Source organism: Apiospora phragmitis, assembly GCF_038363925.1.
Source record: "Apiospora phragmitis strain CBS 135458 chromosome Unknown utg000001l:1.0-2902119.0:1.0-2906034.0, whole genome shotgun sequence".
NCBI lineage: Eukaryota > Fungi > Ascomycota > Sordariomycetes > Amphisphaeriales > Apiosporaceae > Apiospora > Apiospora phragmitis.
The window spans coordinates 389652-407291 of NW_027117399.1; the positions used below are offsets into that span (position 1 = coordinate 389652).

The following is a 17640-nucleotide window of genomic DNA, read 5'->3' on the forward strand; positions in this document are numbered from 1 at the left end:
CTTTACACCGCGGGTTGCGCGCCCGTCCTGAGCTACCTGAATCGCCGAACACACCCTGTACAGTAATCGTTTCCAAGGAACCCAAAGGGTAGACTGGTAGGGGTGTCTAATGTAGAGTGCATAAAGTACTGTACCATACCAACCCATATATAGCCGTTCTCTCATCTCCACCAAATGGCCCTGGCAACGCATCCATGGAGAGTTCTAGCATCGGTAGTGCGTCGATCCTGGCTGGCGAAGGAAGATGGATTTTCCGTTCAAAGCCCGCCAAAATTCAATTGCGCAGCCTGAACCTGGTTGACAGGGAGGCTTCCGGCTGCTAGAGCCTAGCTAAGGCCGCCAGGCTGCCGGAGATACGGCCTTTAAGTGGGAGCTCCCTGTCGACTGCACGGTTAAGCCGATGACAGCCCCCCCAAAAGAGCAGGCCACATTTCAACCTGAACTTGAAGACAGCTCATCAACTGTGGGATGAATTACTTGAGTGTTGATTCGCAACAAGGAAAGCCCACTGCACCAACATTGCCACAGACACAATCTCGACCAAGAGGCGACTCGTCCTACGATCTGCATTGCATCCCTTCGATTCGCGAACAATTTGCATGCGTCTTTGCCAACCCCTGATCTCCGAAAATGGTACGCCATCCAAAAATAACCACCACCCCTACACCACGACACGAAGTCGCTATGCCACTAACATGCACTTCCTTGATTCCAGAATACGGCGTTCAACAGTGCGCTCAAGCAATCGACCGCCGTCCGGCGTGACCTAACCTCCCTCACGTCGGGCGGCGCCCCGACCCCGGCCGCGCTTGGCAGCCTCTCGGCCTCGCTCACCTCCTTCAGCCGGACGCTCGACGAGTACGGCGACCTGGCGAAGCACGAGCTCGTGGTCGCGAAGCAAGAGAAGGCCTTCGAGCGCCTAAAGAACTTCCGCGCCGAGCTCGCCGACTACCGGCAGCAGTTCAACCACCTGAAGGAGCAGCGCGACGAGGCCCAGCACACGCAGAGCCGCACCGAGCTGCTGGGCCGGCGACCCTTCGCCACGTCGACGCCCGAGAACCCATACGCCAATGTTGGAGCAAGTCAGGCCAGCCCCGGCGAGGTGCCGACGAACCGCTACGGCGGCGGGCAGATGAGCATGGGCACCGGCGACTACTCGCGCGAGACGCACGCGCTGCGGGAACAGAACTTCTTCGACAGCACCAACAGCGCCCTCGACGAGTACATCGCGCGCGGGCAGGCCGTGCTGGGCGACCTCGGCGCGCAGCGGGAGATGCTCAAGAACACCCAGAAACGGCTCTACAGCGTCGCCAACACGCTCGGCATCAGCGGCGACACGATACGCATGATCGAGCGCCGGGCGAAGCAGGACAAGTGGATATTCTGGGCGGGTGCTCTTATTTTCTTCGGGTTCTGCTGGCTCTGCTTGCATTATCTACGGTAAAATTGGGAAATCGGCCATCGTCAAAAGGAGTCCATGTCAGGGGTTGGAAAGTCATGGGGGCCTATGGGCATCGCACGGCTGCATGAGCGGTTTGGAAAGAAAAAATGTGTGGCATTGCTTTATAGCGAGGCGTCTGGCGTTCCTGAAATAGCATCTTCAAATATTCTATACATCCAGTATACTCATACTCGATATTCTGATACTGTGGCCATTTTCTTTTGCTTCGGATCTTGTTTTTAAATGTTTCAAAGGGTAATAGAAATCACGAAAGGGAAGGAGAATTGATGAAATGAAAACAAAAAAAGCTAAGGTCCAGTCCTGCGTCAGGATCGAACCGTACGAAAATCATACCCCAGAAACACGAGCCTCGAGCATTTTTTCTAAGCGCTGCCTTTTACGCTGGGAATAGGTAAACGCCGCAGCAACCCCTGAGCCATTGGTCCCAGTGGCGGTTGGAAGAGGAGCGCTCTGTTTTGGCATATGAACCCTTCTAAATGCTTGTGTGGTGGTCACCCTATTGTCACCTTGTACTTACAGTACCTACTGCTGCTTGGTGGGGGAGAGCAAAATGAACCTCCAACGGGCAAACGCTCGTAGGTTCAAGACATGCATGACTGTAGAAATACCCGTAGACTACGACTCAGCAGGCCACCCTTTCAGCGCAATCGTAAACAGCACATCCTTGGTCGCCCGCACCTCGACGACTTCCGTGTCGGGCAGCACATGGTTGCTGGTGCTGATCTGGCCCCCGAACTCCGTCGGCCAGTCCTCGACGTCCCACTCCAGCCCCTTGGTGCTGATGACGCTGGGCTCCCGGATGGGCACGATGCCGACGTGCTTGCCGAACACGTCGTTCGCCCCGTTCTGCGCCGGCGCCGCCCACCCCCGCACGTGGATGCGGTGCATCCCGGCCTTGAGCAGGAACGTCAGGCTCTCGCCGCTGACGAGGTAGACGCGGCCCTCGGCGTACGTCGGTGATGTCTGGAACAGGTGCAGGTGGTGCAGCTGCGACAGGCCCTGGTCCACGCGGCCGCCCAGCCCGCCCATGCACACGATGTCGTTGCTGTCGCCGCTGCCGCCGCGCCGCTCCCGGATGTGCCGTAGCGCCTTGGTGAAGTCGGAGCTGTCCTGGTCCCTGTCGCGGATCACTTGGATCTTGCCGCCCGTCGCCTCCTCGAAGTAAGATTGCGACGTCTCGGTCAGGGAGTCTAGGTCCCCTATGATGACATCCAGATCTCTCTACCCATGACATATGCGTGTGAGTTAAGGAGTCAGGGGGCACAAGGTAGGTGGAAGAATGAGCTTAATCCACCCTCAGGGGAAGGGTAAACTAACAAGCACTTCTTCTGGCTTTTGCTCTTCCGGTTTTCTCGAGGTGGCTTGTGAGCAGCAGGCGTACAGATGATTTGCCCCGCCATCCGCGGCGACACGGTATGATGCTGGTATCACCTCAGTAACACATTCATGCTATCACGATGCCGTGTAGTCAGTCTGGCTTACAGTTATGCCATACTCTTTTTAGGGTCTGGATGTCGTTGAGCGGCTGGTTCAGTATAATCAGAGACAAGTGGTCCTTCTCCTTTGTAGGAACCTCCCAGGGCCGGGAGGGGAACAGCCGGGCTGGGAACCAGTCCGTTATAAGGCCTTCTGCCGCCATGGAGTAAAGTCTTCTAGGAAGTTCAAGGATCAAGCCGCAGCGACGGGACGAAGACAATATGATCTGTCGTGTAGCCTGGCTCCGAGACCTATAGTAGGGACTTCACGGTCAACAAAGAAACCGTTCGATCAGATAAAATAGGAAGGGGGGTCGTCGATAAGCCACTAGCTTACACCGGATGGCAAGTTACTATGGTCTTTGGTGGGTCCCGTGACACCCCGTCCTCCTCCGCATGACATCTGGCCAAGGCCGGCGCCGATGAAAGACTTGAGAGTTGAGGGTTCAACCGGATAGGGGCCCCTTTTGGTTAGAATCCTCTATCGCGCCCGATAGAGAGTGATGCGGCCGAATGAGCGAAGACCATTTTCATTCCAGGACTACCCGAATGCTGCGATAGGAAATGGACTAGATCTAAGATGGTTCTTGGTGCCTCCTTGTGCCACACACACGATGGTATACCCTTCCTATATATCTATGATCCGGCATCTACATATGCATAACATGCATACATATGTATAGTAGGTAGTATGATAGACCTCATTTGGTAACTCCGAAAACCCTCTTGCATTGCTTTTTGCTTGTCGCATGCTTCTCCCTAGTTCGGCACTAATGCGAGTATTCGTGGCCCGAGCTCCAGGGTCGGCAGCTCGGGACCTCAGCGGGCGCGTCATGATCTAATTGAAATTTGCGAATTGAATTTGGGGATGCCGTATGCGAACGAGGTCTTTTCCGCCTCGACTATGATTACCAAGCTTTTTTTGCGATAGACACTTCCTTGCCGAAGTTGCATCATCGTTCTCTTTTCCTTGCCTGTCTTGTACTGTTATACTGCCAATTTCCTTCCGTCCTTCCTTTGGTCCCGACAGCGATTAAAGAGGAACGAACGAACGAACGAACGAACGAACCTCTTCTCGAACTAAAGTCGGCAAAGAGATTAAAAAAAAGATGTACCGATCAGCGTTGCGGTCGACGCCGCGTGCGACGAACGCACTTCGACAGACAGCAGCCATCCTCCGGACCACAGCCCCCCGGAGGCTCGCCTCCACGACACCGGCCAACAAGAAGCGCAGCTGGAAGGGCTCTGCAGTAAGATGGGGTCTGGCAGTCGGCGCCGTCTACTATTACAGCACCAGCCCGGCGTTCGCCGAGGAACCGCAACGTACGAAGACCCCCCATTGAGAGGAACCGAGCAAGGAACCCTGGCTTGGGATGATATTATGTTTCTAACATTTGACTTGGAATATAGCTACACATGTTACCGTGCCGGCGTCGTTCTCCGATGACGACTTACCGACCGTCGAGGCCGTCGTGGCTCAGAAGCGCAAGGAGGCCGAGGCGCGGTTAGCCAAGGCGGAAGCAGCCGCCGCCGAGAAGGAGAAGAGCCCGAGCGAAAGGGCGACGACTACGAAAGCTTGGACGGTGCCCCGCCCGCAGACGGTGCCGAAGCCGGAGAGGGCGCCGTAGGCAGCCCGGAGGACCTGGAGGCCGAGGCAGGACAGCAGGGCGCCTTTAACCCCGAAACCGGCGAGATCAACTGGGACTGCCCGTGCCTGGGAGGCATGGCCCACGGCCCCTGTGGCGAAGAGTTCAAGGCCGCCTTCAGCTGCTTCGTCTACTCGAACGAGGAGCCCAAGGGAATGGACTGCATTGACAAGTTCCAGTATGTGCTGCCCGACTGAGGGAGGGAAGGAGGGAGCAACAGTCTCCTTCCCTCACGAAAAAGGACTAGTTGCTAACAGAGAACTACTAGGCACATGCAAGACTGCTTCCGCTTACACCCTGAAGTCTACGGAGATGAGCTGGCCGACGACGAGGAATCCGAGGCGGCCGTAAATGGCGCCCCCGAGCCCGCCAATGCCAGTGAGACGCCCGATACCAAGGAAGCATCGCCGAACGCTGAGGAGCCATCATCACCATCTGCCACCGAGGCAGCCCCGAAGGCAACACCCGCACCCGCAGCACCGGAGGAGAGAAGGGCAGTCCCCAAGGCCGCCTGGGATGCCACGTCTGAAAACGAGAAGAAGCCCGCCCCGGACAGCAAGCCCAAGGCAGAGAAGCCGAAGACCGAGACCTTCACTGCGTAACCGGGGGGCGAAATAGGGAAGAAGTGAGGTATACGACAAAACCAAAAATCAACCAATACCGTGGGGGCGCATTTACGAGAGAGGAGCATGTGTACAACTATTTGTAGAATTATGCACGAGACATGCCGATAATAGACAATCCATCCTCCTACTGCAATAACATGTTGTCATACAACAGCAGAGCCACTTCAGAAGCACAATAGGTGATAATGTTGTCACTGTTGCCCCGTTTCTGGTATACTTGAGCATATGCGATCCCGGGTTCGGATGAGCCTCTTCTCGCTTCCCCTTAGTCACGACAATTCGGGCTAAATCGGGATTATGGCGGTTTGGGGAAACAAGCAGATACAAGCCAAAGTAGCTTCGCAATCGGGTATCATGTATTACACGCAAGTAAAACAGTAATAAAATACACACTCAATCATACAATCGGCCAGGTGTGAGACCCTTACCCGTCTAGTTTCCAAATCTTGCAACAAAGCTCACCCACCCGCAGACCAACAAATCGCAGGCCACGAGCCTTGCCGGCCCTCTTTGCCCCCCAACTCTCTCACTGCTGAATATTCTGTGGAATTACCATCTTCGCCTTCATGGGGGCCAACTCGGAGCTCTTGGCCCACGCGCCGTCGGGCTTCTGGCGGTAGCACATGAGCTTGCCCTCGTCGCCGACGCTGCCCAGGATCTGGCCTTCGTCGTCGAAGCCGACGCGCCAGACGGGCGAGCGGTGGTCGCCGTGCCGCGTCATGTTCTCGAGCTTGCACAGCTCGCGCACCGCGTGGGCGACCTGGCCGGGCTGGCCGAGGTACTTGCGCTCGCCCTGGGTGCCCGACTTGTCGATCTCGGCCCGGATCCCGGAGTGGTGCGCCTGCGCCTGCGCCTGGGCGGCCCGCGACGAATGCGTGGCCAAGGTCGCTGTCGCCGGCGCCGCCGACGTCGAGCTGGGTCGGGACTCCTCGTGCGTGCCCTTTCCGAGCACGTCGGACACGCGCCAGCTCTTGCCGTCGTTGGGGGAGAGGGTGTATCGAGGCGAAACACTCGGACGTGGCCGTCCTGGCACGCGGTGGCGATCATGTCGTAGCCCCGAAAGTTTCCGGGAGCCCAGGCTACATCGCGGACCAGCCCCTTGTGTCCAGTGATCTCGACAGCTTGATAGAACTCCCGGGCGCGTGTTGCAGCGCCAAAGGAGCCAGCAATTGTCTCGCGCGTCCGGTAGACTCTGGCTGTCGTTAAGCCAGAAACCACAAGTGCCAGCGCATCAATTGGCACGCCTGCTCTCAGAGCCGTGTAACAAGGCTCGGGGTTGGGGTCGAACCGGACCTTGAAGCACGTCTCCTCGCCGCGGCTGGGTTTGGGCAGAGCCTGGAACTCATCAATAGCCGTATAGTCGGCCAAAGTCTCCGGTTCCTCGCTTTCAAAAACAGATAGCTTCCCGTCAGCCGCCAGGAGCGCAAAGTATGTGTGTCGCGTGTCTTCGTTATGCTTGATCGAGAAAGATCGATAAGGCGATTTGGGCGATCGGGTCTCGTAGGCTGCTTTGCCCGTCGCACTGAACCGCCGGCCCGGTGGTGCGGAGTTATCCTCCGTCCAGAGCTTGAAGTGTCCTTCAATGCCCAGCGAGGCCAGAAGGTTAGGATATACGGTCGGTGGGAGCCATTGAAGCTAATAAACACGGGGTATGTCAGCATAGTTAATCGGGACCTGGGCTGGAAGAGCAAGTTGGCGGGCGCAAGGAGCTTGCTGACACCTCCAAATAGATAGATATACTTCTAGTATTTCTGAGCCATGGGCTGACCAGTGATCGCAAAGACGCCATATTCCGTCCTTGTGTCGGTTGAAGACGCGAATTTTGCCGTCGACTGAACCTGTTGCGCAGCGATCTCCATAGGCATTGAATGCGACAGCTTGGACAATGTCATGATTGCCATGGGCGATCAGATGGAAAGCTGGGTTCTCTTGTGGTGGAGGGGGCGCTCCATCCAAGACAGGAGTCGAAGGCATGGTAGAACACTACACCGGCTCCCGCTGTTGCATCCTTACTTGATTCCAATTCGCAAGAAGCTCATCAATCAGAAAGGAATTGAAGCTCTACCTGGATCGCGGGGCACACCACCAGCAGGCGCATGGGATGGGAGAGGAGCTCACATTAGAGATAACATCGCTTATTAGCTTATCGCTTATCAATAAGTAACTTGGCTTTCTTGCATAAATGTCCTCAAGGGTACCTGTAACTCGTGTTAAAGCCATCCAGTGTTAAAGTAATCACAATCTCATATCCGCCTATATTAAAGTGTTTCTGTGAGGTAGTTTTCGAGATGGTGAGGTCAAAAAGGGGAATATGTATATCATCATTCATTGCCTCTTATGTATCGTTTGCTATCCCTTAACGTCTGAAGTACGTTACTCAACATGGTGATCACACGACTGCCTGGGTACTTCCGTTTCGTTTCACCTGACTCTAGTTACAATCACCGAGTTAACCACCTTCCCGTACGGATGAACAACGAGCGCGACTTCTAACTTGCTGCGAAGGCTAGAAGTGGTCGCATCGAATTCCTAGGTTAGGGGCATCGTCAGCACTCATGAGTCTTGTCATCGGTACATCGTTCCTTGGCTGGACTCACTGGATACAAACACCTTCGCAAGCCCCAACTGCTTCGGATGACCAGCAAGGCTCCAGGGCGCATCCTTGCTGTGATGCTCAGGAGTATATGTTCCTTCTCGGATTGCGTTACCCCTACCAGAGCAGCCAAGTAGACGACGTCGCAGCTGCTGAGATTCAGGGATTGGGAGTCGGCGTCGCCGCAGTAGTGTCCATCTCTTCCTTTGGGATCCCGAGCCTGGTGATAAGGTGGGACGCTGCTGCGACGGCCTTCTCATCGCGATCGACATTGATTATCATCGGGTCCTGATGGTGGTCTTTTGGCGGTACGGATCTGGACAGCGCGTCTTCTTTCAATGCTTTCAATAGGCATATAGGCGTCAGTGGAAGAGGCCCCGAGCCCACAAAGGCAATCTTCTGTGGACGTGCGAGGCCTGCCGAGCGCAGAGTGCATAGCTCAAGTCGCGTGAGCTCTTCGTAGTTGCCATAGTAGGGAAATGTCTCTAGTAAACACTGTGCTTCGGTCGGGTCTTGTCCCTGGGCAATATGGCGGGCCCAGTGAGACTCGAGACAGCTTTCGGCTTGGGAACACAGGTTCTGTAGCGATGGCAGGATGGCTTGGAGTTTGCAGCTCGCAAGAACCTATGGTTCGCAAGGTCAGCATCTGACGAACCATAGATCGTCAGGCAGTCTCATTCACCTGAGAAACAGTATCCGCGTCGCGAATCTCGCAGCACTGGACTACGAGGTCGCCAAAGAGACTGTTGGTGGTCTCGCTGGGGCGCAGATCCGTCAGTGCCTGCAATTTCGTATGTATGCCGACAACCTTGTTGACAATCGATGTGGCATCCCCAGGTGAGGTAGATGAGCAGGCCATATGCTCACAGCCCCTCTCGGTCTCGCCTGGTATCAGAGTGTGGAGGTCACGTGCCTTCTCCTGGGAAATACCAGCCCAAGCTAACAATCGAGACATGACTAGGCTCAGTTATCCAACGGCGCACCTGACGGTTCTTTCCTCTGATAACCTTGATGGCTGTTGTTTGTTCTCCAGGCCTGGCTAGTTGTCCAGTATGGTATCTTAGTTACGCAAATAGGTTGGTCTCTAGCGGGACAAGTTTTCCTCCATGAATGTCAAGAAATTAGGGGCAAGGATCATCGACGATTATATAGATTGATGAATGAATGAATACTTTCAAGAGTCATAGGGACGCAATGAGATAGGACTCACAATATCAATCAGTATTGTTTGTGCGTGTGTTGATGTTTACGATGCTTGTGGCCCTGGGCTTGTGGCACCGGGCAGCCAACAAGGTTCTTAGATCCATCAGCTAGCATTCCGGGCTCTGACAACTCCCACTCACACCAAAGTAGGAAGGTGTCCATGCTTGTCATATACAAACCCGTTTATTCAAGTGGATACGCTGACCTATAAGACGAAGGATATTTCCAACTTTCCCGTCAAGTGCGGCCCGAACCCAGTGATAGGGGTAGCCCGACATGGAACCCTTGGCACGCCGCACGGCGATCCATAATGGGAAGACGACATGGCATAATAACAATTCATTACCACGATACAACCTTACCTGTTTTAAGCTTTTTATATTAATTTCAGCTCAGGCGCGGTTGACGCTAGCAATACCAGTAAGGTTAAATGGCAGCATTATGGTCAAGAGCCCAGGCGTTCCACGGTTTTCAAGAAGAATGCACCTCCCTTCGCTTTGTCATTTCGGGTCCCGATTAGTCCTGGGAAGCGGGAGATGGAAGAACTGCCTACGTCTGTCGGTGATGTGCGTTTTGTTGAAAAAGCCACGATTCTCCTTAGGGGAGGCTGTCGTGCCGGTAGCTGTAGAGCACCACCAAGGCGGAGACGGCGCCGCGACATAGCTGACCCGATATCAACAACCAATGCTTTGTAATCTTACCTAGCCAGCTTCTCATGATGAACCTAAAGGTTGGGGTATTGCTGGTATCACAAATGACTGTTGCGTTGCATCCCGCAGACTGACCTATCCATCACCTTGATCATCAGGGGCAACTTATCGTGTTTTCAGGTAATCCATGATTTCTAGATCTCTATAAGTCAAGGACATTGTTTTTCTGTGGAAACATCAGTGACTTGGCGCATTCAAACATGGTTCTAAATGCAGATTCAAGGTCTAGGACTGATATCTCGCCCAAGTCACAATAGAAACTGAAGTATCGAAGTATCTCTACTCTCTAAGTTGTACTAGTTAGCGGTCAAGAGGACTCATACCAGTATTACTATAAAATCGGCGACACTAAGTAACGTAAAGGGGGTTAATATTATACAAATTATTGTGCGGGTGTTGTATTTATGCCTTCATAATACATGCTTCGACAGAAATGCCCTAATACTCTTTTGAGTTTCAATCCTTTGAAAGAACAGTACGTGAAACTGCAATGTACGATTACAGCTCGATCTTATTTCCATGAGTTATTGCCCATCAGCCATACCTATTTATGTTCACAATCCCCTTGTCCTCATCGACATCCAGAACCTCCTTATGGGAAACGAATGCATATCTCCTGCCAAGAAACTACATATTTATCTTCCCATAGTCTCCAAGGGAGGTGGTAGTACGTTTTCAGTATGGGGGCTTTTGCCGCCGTTGAGGCCGTCCAAGAGATGTTGAAAATGGTTTGAGTGTCCAGGGAGGACCATGGGCAGAAAGTCACATAGGTGAAGAACACCCCCAAGCTTCTTAATAGCCTGTAGCAATGGGGCAGTATCCCTACAATGGCTCACCGATGTCAGACGTTGGACGTTCCCTGCCATTGACCAGTTTTGGTCGTGATGATACGACTGTTCGAATCCTCCGAATTGCACGATAATACGAAACGTAAAACAGTAATCAAATACACTCACCTGACAAACCAGAGGGGCACTTCCCATTTTTTCCTTGAACGTCGTGTTGTCGCCCATTCCCACGAATGCTGAGGTATGTCAGTGCCGGAGAAAAGTCGAAAGCAGGTCCACCCATCTCGAGGCGTAAGCCAAGGGACTTGAACATCCTCCGAAGCCCTTTTCAGGGTTATTATCTCCATGTTAGGGTCGGCACCGTTTCGAAGGAAATGGTCTATGATCCAAACTAGTGTGGTGTCTTTTTCTTCGGTTCTGCCCCAGAATGGCATAAGGAACACTTTTGCTAGAGCGTTTTGCCATAGAGTCCATCTCGGTTGTATATTCGCCATACGACGTATAGGCGCTATACATGACAGGTCTTCGAATTTGTCGTATGCAATGTTCAAATCACACCCTAAATGTAGAAGATGCGACATGACGCAAGTGTATGTTCGAGCTGAGCTCAAGGCGTAAGGCCCATATTACAAGTTGACTGGGGGTTTCTAAATCGTCTGGGGGCCATTCGTAGTTATCATGTAGCAGGTAAGCAAACCTCTGAGCTTCGAGATTTGGTTCTGCTCTAGCTGATGATGACAACCCCCGTTTGTCAAGCCAGTCGCAGTATTCGTGGTAGCCCAATGATAGGCTTGGGAGCACAAGATTAGAGGTTGTGATGGTAGCAGTTAACTTGTCATCAGTAGAGGAATCGTACAAACCGTCGATTCTATGCAGAAATTTCCAAAACTGCGTTTTTCTTGCATGATCCTCGAGAAAACTTGAGTGGAGCAATCTGTAGAATTTCCGCGCTGTAGTGAGCATGGTTTCAGTGTCTTTGTCTGTGATGAATGGATTCTGATGGAATAACTCAGCAAAACTCCAGCTAAAGCTTTGTGATGTGTTGTACTTGATGAATGAGAGAAAAGCGTTCATTGAGGCCTGAAACGGGTCGAATGCCGCGCTGAATTGGTTCATCAAGGCGTTGGCATAACCTGTGTACAGAAATTCCACAATGGAACGATGGGTCAAGACGACATGCATGTGCTTTGAGCATCCTGTATCTTCCGTTGGATGGTTCTTGAACGCTGAGCAGGCCTTTGCACTGAGGCTGAGTTAACACCCAAATGTGTATCTTAAGTGACAGAAACATCTTGTACTGGACATCTAAGGCATTTAATGCCGTTGGGCAACGATAAAAAAGCACATTGCAGGTCCAATAATTCACTTACCCTGCCATATACCTTCCTGCGTAAGTCCTGGATAGATCTTTCGGGGTCCTTGTCGTAACCAAAAGCTCTCTCCCACAGCTCTGCTTCTGTGAGATCTAGCGAAGATAGCTCCACTAGGCTTAGACTCGCAGGTTGTATGAAATGGAACGCAGGCGTTGGCATTTTTTCAATGCCCTCATTCACGCTTTGCAGATACACAACCCATTTTAAGATCGAGAAGGTGTATATGCGATCGGCTGGATGAACAAAATCGAGTAATTGCTTGAATAAGGCCTCCAGCTCCGTTGGGCAATGCTCGATTCTCTCAATCAAATCAGAGACATTGTCGCCAGAAATCAAGCCGTCCTCGATCGATCCAAGGATGAGAGACACCCAGAGGAAAACCCCTTCGGCCTTTTTCACAATTATTCGCTGGATTCCCTCCATTTCAAAAAAGTCCAAGCCTAGACGTCCAGAGATGTGGTCGAGACTATGGCTGACTGATTTGCGGATGTCTCTTTCGGTTAACAAATGCAGTTGTATCGTTGGGTAAACCGAGAGGTATTCCTGGAATATGCTGTATTCGCGACTCGAGACACAAAGTTTGACGTGTTTGGGATATGCCTTCATCCAGCTATTCAGCTCCTGTAACAGCTCAACTTGTCTTCCTTCAAACTCGTCGAGGCCATCAATAAAGAAGGCAAGTTTATAATAAGGAGTTCGTAGAGTCCCTTCAAGGATATTGCGGAACCCGCGAAGGATATCACGATGCTCGAAAGCAATAGGCAGTATTGCTGTTGCTGAATCGGTCATGTCCCACAGTTCAGGAAATGCGATCGGAATCAAGTCTGGTGAACCTTCCAGCGTTGAGTAAAGCAATCCACGAAGCAACCCCTGTGTGGACTTTTGTGCTGCAGTTCCCGGTTTCCAAAAAAAGAACTTCCCCTAGTGCGAGCTTTCTGCCACTTGCCCAGACGCCTAAACGCTTGGTCGGGCCCTCATGCAGACAGATGTGCTTCACGAGCGTTGATTTGCTTGCACCAGGCTTTCCAGTTATCCAAAAGGCACTGCCTTCATGTTCTAGCCATGATGTAAACTCATTTCGCGCTTTCGCCAGTGACAGGTCAATTTCATCAATTGATGAATCACCCCAAAGATTGCTGGAGCTCGAGAACATAGACTCAACTTCGTCATCGCTGTGCACCAAGCTTGCTGTGCTATCAGAGACTGACTTAGGACTGTCCTCTTCATCTCCATCTTCATTTAACAACCAATCGAATGTCTCTTGGTGGGCATCCGCGACAAGATCAAATCGTTCATGCACCTCCGGAAACTTGACTAGGTTCAAGATCGATGTCTGTCTGACTCTTTTCAGGGCTTTATCCATGCGATTGACGAATGACTTGATCAGCTCAGAAATGTCTTCGCCGACATAATGAGCTGCTAAGGTTGGCTGGAGCTGATTGAGAGAGGTTCGAAGAGCCAGGACTTCGCTCTGCAATGCATGTCCGCTCTCAGAGATCTTTCTCAGCTTTTCACCTGTTTCCAGCCTTTTTAAAGCAATCATCAGCAAGGTCCCAAGATATCTGCAGGAGGAAGTACAAAGTTCAGACAGGCCTTACCTCGTTAAGTCGACCAATTCCAGGTTTAGCTGGCTCCTGCAACGCTCCAGTTTCGCTTCGAGCTCGGCGTTGCCACGTTTCTTATACTCGCTCCGTATCACCGCTTTGAAGCTCTGCCACTTCGAGTTTGGGCCTCTGGGTTTCATCCTCGAGAGCTCTTCCATGAGGCGCTGCGATAGGCCGACGCAGTCGGTGGCAAGGTTATCCAGTCCCCCATAGCCAATCGGTTGCTGTACCAGTTTGTCTGCGACACCTTTCAATCGTGCGGTATCTCTCTTCAAGTCAGGGTCCACAACACCATCTTTTCGAAGCTTGTTGATCTGATTCAATATCTTGAAGCCGTACTCTATGAACTGGCATATATTTGCCGCGGTGCTGAGAGCGATGAAACCGTCCATTCTGGCCACAGTCGGCCTCGAGGATCAGATGGGGGAGAACGGAGATCAAATCGTCAAATGTGGCTTCTCGTGGAAGGCAATGCCGAGATTCGGATGAGAAAAGGACTCAGCGGGCTACTATGAAGCTTCTGGACGGCCGCAAAAAAGACATCAGGCAGACATGTAGCATTGGTTGGTGAAGCTCGAACACTGCCTCTCCTCGCCTCAATCATTATTGCATTAGTCGCTATCCAACCACCACTCAGGGGTTTCTAGTACACCTTCCTACGGCGCGTACTCGGGCCCAGTTACCGTCTTTCCACCTTCCCCAGCACGTTCTTTGCCCAACACTCAAAGAGAAGGCAAATGGACAGAGTGGCAGGGCTGCCTTAGATATATCGGAACATGTTGTTCTTCACGCTCCGTTTCATCGAGACTGGCTGCCCATCCTCGTACTCGACGCCAGCCGACCCTCCATCCCCGGAAATGCCCGACATCTTCTTCATCATCTCCGCATCGAGTTCCGCCACCGTCTTCGTGTGGTTTGCGTGTTTGGGCTCAGCCTTCTCATGACTGCTTGTAGCCGCGTTCTTCTGCGGCTGCTCTTCTGCCTTGGAGTTGCTGCTGGTGCTGCTCCTGGATGACCCCGACTGGGCCTGTGAAGAGTCTAGCGTGCTGATCGTCGTACTGAATTGTCTAGCTGCGACCGGAGTGACGTAAGGCGAAGGCCTGAAAATGGAGGGGACAACGGTGTCAATTGCCTTTGAACGAACCCTAGAAACCTGAGTGGCCATGATGATAGTGGTTTGGTGATATGAGATGAGGTTGCAATTGAGTAACCTATGTGATATTAGGCCAACGTAACGATCCGTTGTTTTGCCGCCCTGTTGCTGTGACGTCATCGACCCAATTGAAGCCCTAATGACGGCACGGTGAGCAAACCTTGCTAGTGTCCTACTATAAATAAACTCTATAAAATGCTTTACTTACCTAATGGAGTATAAGTATATCTGATCCCGAATGTATAACAAGTCGGATGCTAAGACAGCGTGATTATATCTTCAATCTCTTGAGATAGTGAATATCACAAACCCTTGGGCGCCCCCTTAAAGATGTCGACATGCATGCCAAATTCGAGCATACTTATATAAAGCGGACGAAACAGCACAGTTGGAAATTATATCAAATTATACAAGAGGCCTCTTTCTAATCCGGGCAGATTCTATGCTCCCAGCTGGTCATACATGTGAAACACATCCATCGCGACGTCATGATGCGAAACTCCTAAAACGCCACGCCACGACCCCCTTTTCCACCGGTCCTCTGGTTTTCTTTCTATCTCTCCTCGCGGGCTCTATAACCGCGATTTCAGAAACGGCCAGATGCTCTCTATCACTCTCATGTCTATAATTAATCGGTAGCAACGTCGCTCATTATCGCATGTTCGTTTGTGTGCGTGTGTCATGGGGCGCTTTTTCGTTTCTTCTTTGTTTTCAGTTTTACTCCGGCTCTTCGTCCTTGATATTGTCCTCGACGAGGAAGCCGTGCTCGAAGCTCTTCTCCTGCCGGAAGGCGAAGCGCTCCCAGCTGACGCCGCGCCGCTTGCGCGACTCGTCGCGGTGGACGTAGTGGGTGCGCGGCTCGAAGTCCATGACGGCGCGCCAGGCGCGGAACAGGCGGCGCCAGTAGCAGGCCTCGGCGGCGGGCGTGAGGTAGCGGTCGCGGAAGACGCGGACGCTCTCGGCCGCGATGGCGCGCGTGCGCTCCGGGTCGGCGAGGAGCGCCTCCATCTGGGGCACGAGGTCGGACCAGTTGCGCTGCACCTGCACGTAGTTCTGGCTGGGGCCCGACGCCACCAGCAGCGGGTAGTAATGCGCCGCGTAGCTCAGCTCGTGCACGACCGGCACGCTGTCGCACACGTGCAGGTACCGCAGCCGCCCGCTCCACGAGTTGCCCTCGGTGTGCGCCACGTACTGGTACTTGCAGAAGTCCTGCATCGCGAGCAGGTCCTTGCGGTCGTGCCAGTCGATCGGCTTCACGTCGCTCCACGACTTGCCCGCCGCCGCCTTGACGAGCGCCCGCCGCAGCTCGCCGTTCTGCGCGAAGCTGCCGCGCCACGCGAGCTTCTGCGGCTTGTCGTACCACTCCCGGGTGTAGTTGGCCTCGAGCTCGGCCACGTCCTCGCGGAACTGCACGAAGGAGGCGACGCCGTCGTCGGGGTAGGACCAGCCGTCGAAGTCGGGCATGGCCCAGTGCCATGGGTTATCCTTGTGGCGAGCCCATGTCCAGCGGATGCGCTCTTTGTTATGCTCGCCCTCCTGTGCGATGTCCTCAATGTCGAAGGTGAACTCGATGTTGGGGATCTGGTGGCGCGCATCTGGCATCGAGGAGATGGCGCGGTACATGTTCGCGAGAGCGGCCAGACCTCGAGAACGATCCGGTTCCCCGCGAACTTCTTTGATGATATATAGCTGTTGCGGCTCTGTAAGACTTGTGCCCACGTACAACATGAAAACACCATTTCAAGCGCAGGGGCTGACTTACCTCTCCATCGAGGATCATACACTGGAATTCACCATGCGTGCGCCCGTCGTACGAGCCTTTTCTGTCGACGTGGACATCCTTCTCCTTGATTGTCCGGTTCAACTTCAACAAGTGATCACGGGCCCGGTATATCTCTTGGTATAGGAGCGGGAAAGCAATCTGGTTCCACAACGTCGTCAGTCATGCGTTTCCCCGAAAACAAAAGCAAGGAAGGACAAGAACAAGATTCCGAAAGATGGACTGCCAGACTTGCGTTTCGTTGCATCACATGAGATATCAGGTGGACTTACGTCACATTGCTCGTCCGACAAGCCGTAGTTCAGGTCGTCTCGACCGACAACAAAAGTCCATTCCGGCTCTTTCTCCTTCTCCTTTCCCCCCTCCTTTTCTTGTATCCTCTCACCTTCGTGGGGAAGCGAGACGGGAAGCGGGGTGACCGATTGCAGGTCGGTGTGGCGCTGATGAGATAGGTAGGAAAGCGTCACAACGACAAGGACCGTGAGAACGAGCCATAGCAGCCGACGCTTGAACAAGTCAGGCGATGACTTGCTCATAGCGAAGGCTCCTTGGGTAGCCATCGAGACGATGTAAAGGAATGGACAAATTAGGAACGAAGGAGAAAAAGGAAAGCAAAGCCACGATGTAAGCTCGAGTGCGCAAACTGTCAGTGGAAGATGACTGGCCCGAAAGAAGGAGGGGAGGAAACAGCAAATATTGCAAGTCCAGGACACCAAACGAAGGACACTCGACAACAGCAAATGTAGTCCAACGAAGAGGACATCAGCCCGCTGGGTAGGAGCCAACTATACTAGCACTGGGGCGGCTGATGACGGTAAGTCAAGCTGACATGATTGTATAAGGATACTTCCTATCATTAGTAGTAATCTATACATTGTCAGAACCATTGTCGGCTGGCCAGGCCTTGGCTGGCCTTCGTCTTCTTATAAAAGATCGTGTAGCGGACATGTCCAGGGAAGATTACTCAGATTGGGGCCTGGTGGTGGCACGAAATAGCGTGTGAACCATTCCTCGTCAACCCCTAGGGTGGAATGCCGCGGGGATACCCATGCATCGATGCAGTACTCTGTAAGTGAGTTCTTCCTTGTTGGCGCGAACCGACGCGGACATCTTTCGAAGAAGGGATAATTTTCAGCTGTCTAATCGGCGTCCGCTGAGATATCCCGCGTCACTATGATTCAGGGGTAGGATACTAGTAGGGCTAAGAAGTCCCTTGTACGGGTAGCG

General features: G+C 52.9%; 8 protein-coding genes across 8 annotated transcripts; 2 read left to right on the forward strand and 6 right to left on the reverse strand.

Moving 5' to 3' along the window:
* Nucleotides 1-630: 630 nt before the first annotated feature.
* PG994_000119 (V-snare-domain-containing protein) lies at nucleotides 631-1444 on the forward strand (the record flags this gene model as incomplete). Its single annotated transcript, XM_066851528.1, has 2 exons — nucleotides 631-633; nucleotides 716-1444. The coding sequence occupies 2 exons, from the start codon at nucleotides 631-633 to the stop codon at nucleotides 1442-1444; spliced, it is 732 nt and encodes a 243-aa protein (XP_066722160.1).
* Nucleotides 1445-2077: 633 nt separating this feature from the next.
* PG994_000120 (uncharacterized protein) lies at nucleotides 2078-3101 on the reverse strand (the record flags this gene model as incomplete). Its single annotated transcript, XM_066851529.1, has 3 exons — nucleotides 2078-2683; nucleotides 2780-2883; nucleotides 2945-3101. The coding sequence occupies 3 exons, from the start codon at nucleotides 3099-3101 to the stop codon at nucleotides 2078-2080; spliced, it is 867 nt and encodes a 288-aa protein (XP_066722161.1).
* Nucleotides 3102-4046: 945 nt separating this feature from the next.
* PG994_000121 (mitochondrial intermembrane space import and assembly protein 40-B) lies at nucleotides 4047-5185 on the forward strand (the record flags this gene model as incomplete). The annotated part of the gene is made up of 4 exons (XM_066851530.1): nucleotides 4047-4260; nucleotides 4348-4520; nucleotides 4556-4761; nucleotides 4852-5185. The coding sequence occupies 4 exons, from the start codon at nucleotides 4047-4049 to the stop codon at nucleotides 5183-5185; spliced, it is 927 nt and encodes a 308-aa protein (XP_066722162.1).
* Nucleotides 5186-5735: 550 nt separating this feature from the next.
* Nucleotides 5736-7183, reverse strand: PG994_000122 (uncharacterized protein; the record flags this gene model as incomplete). Its single annotated transcript, XM_066851531.1, has 3 exons — nucleotides 5736-6123; nucleotides 6171-6844; nucleotides 6950-7183. 3 exons carry the CDS (start codon nucleotides 7181-7183, stop codon nucleotides 5736-5738), a joined length of 1296 nt encoding a protein of 431 aa, XP_066722163.1.
* Nucleotides 7184-7961: 778 nt separating this feature from the next.
* PG994_000123 (nicotianamine synthase) lies at nucleotides 7962-8757 on the reverse strand (the record flags this gene model as incomplete). Its single annotated transcript, XM_066851532.1, has 2 exons — nucleotides 7962-8426; nucleotides 8485-8757. 2 exons carry the CDS (start codon nucleotides 8755-8757, stop codon nucleotides 7962-7964), a joined length of 738 nt encoding a protein of 245 aa, XP_066722164.1.
* Nucleotides 8758-11527: 2770 nt separating this feature from the next.
* Nucleotides 11528-13872, reverse strand: PG994_000124 (uncharacterized protein; the record flags this gene model as incomplete). Its single annotated transcript, XM_066851533.1, has 4 exons — nucleotides 11528-11605; nucleotides 11874-12746; nucleotides 12793-13402; nucleotides 13475-13872. 4 exons carry the CDS (start codon nucleotides 13870-13872, stop codon nucleotides 11528-11530), a joined length of 1959 nt encoding a protein of 652 aa, XP_066722165.1.
* Nucleotides 13873-14240: 368 nt separating this feature from the next.
* PG994_000125 (uncharacterized protein) lies at nucleotides 14241-14645 on the reverse strand (the record flags this gene model as incomplete). The annotated part of the gene is made up of 1 exon (XM_066851534.1): nucleotides 14241-14645. One exon carries the CDS (start codon nucleotides 14643-14645, stop codon nucleotides 14241-14243), a length of 405 nt encoding a protein of 134 aa, XP_066722166.1.
* A 705-nt stretch (nucleotides 14646-15350) lies between these two features.
* Nucleotides 15351-16949, reverse strand: PG994_000126 (uncharacterized protein; the record flags this gene model as incomplete). The annotated part of the gene is made up of 3 exons (XM_066851535.1): nucleotides 15351-16322; nucleotides 16396-16554; nucleotides 16686-16949. The coding sequence occupies 3 exons, from the start codon at nucleotides 16947-16949 to the stop codon at nucleotides 15351-15353; spliced, it is 1395 nt and encodes a 464-aa protein (XP_066722167.1).
* Nucleotides 16950-17640: the final 691 nt, after the last annotated feature.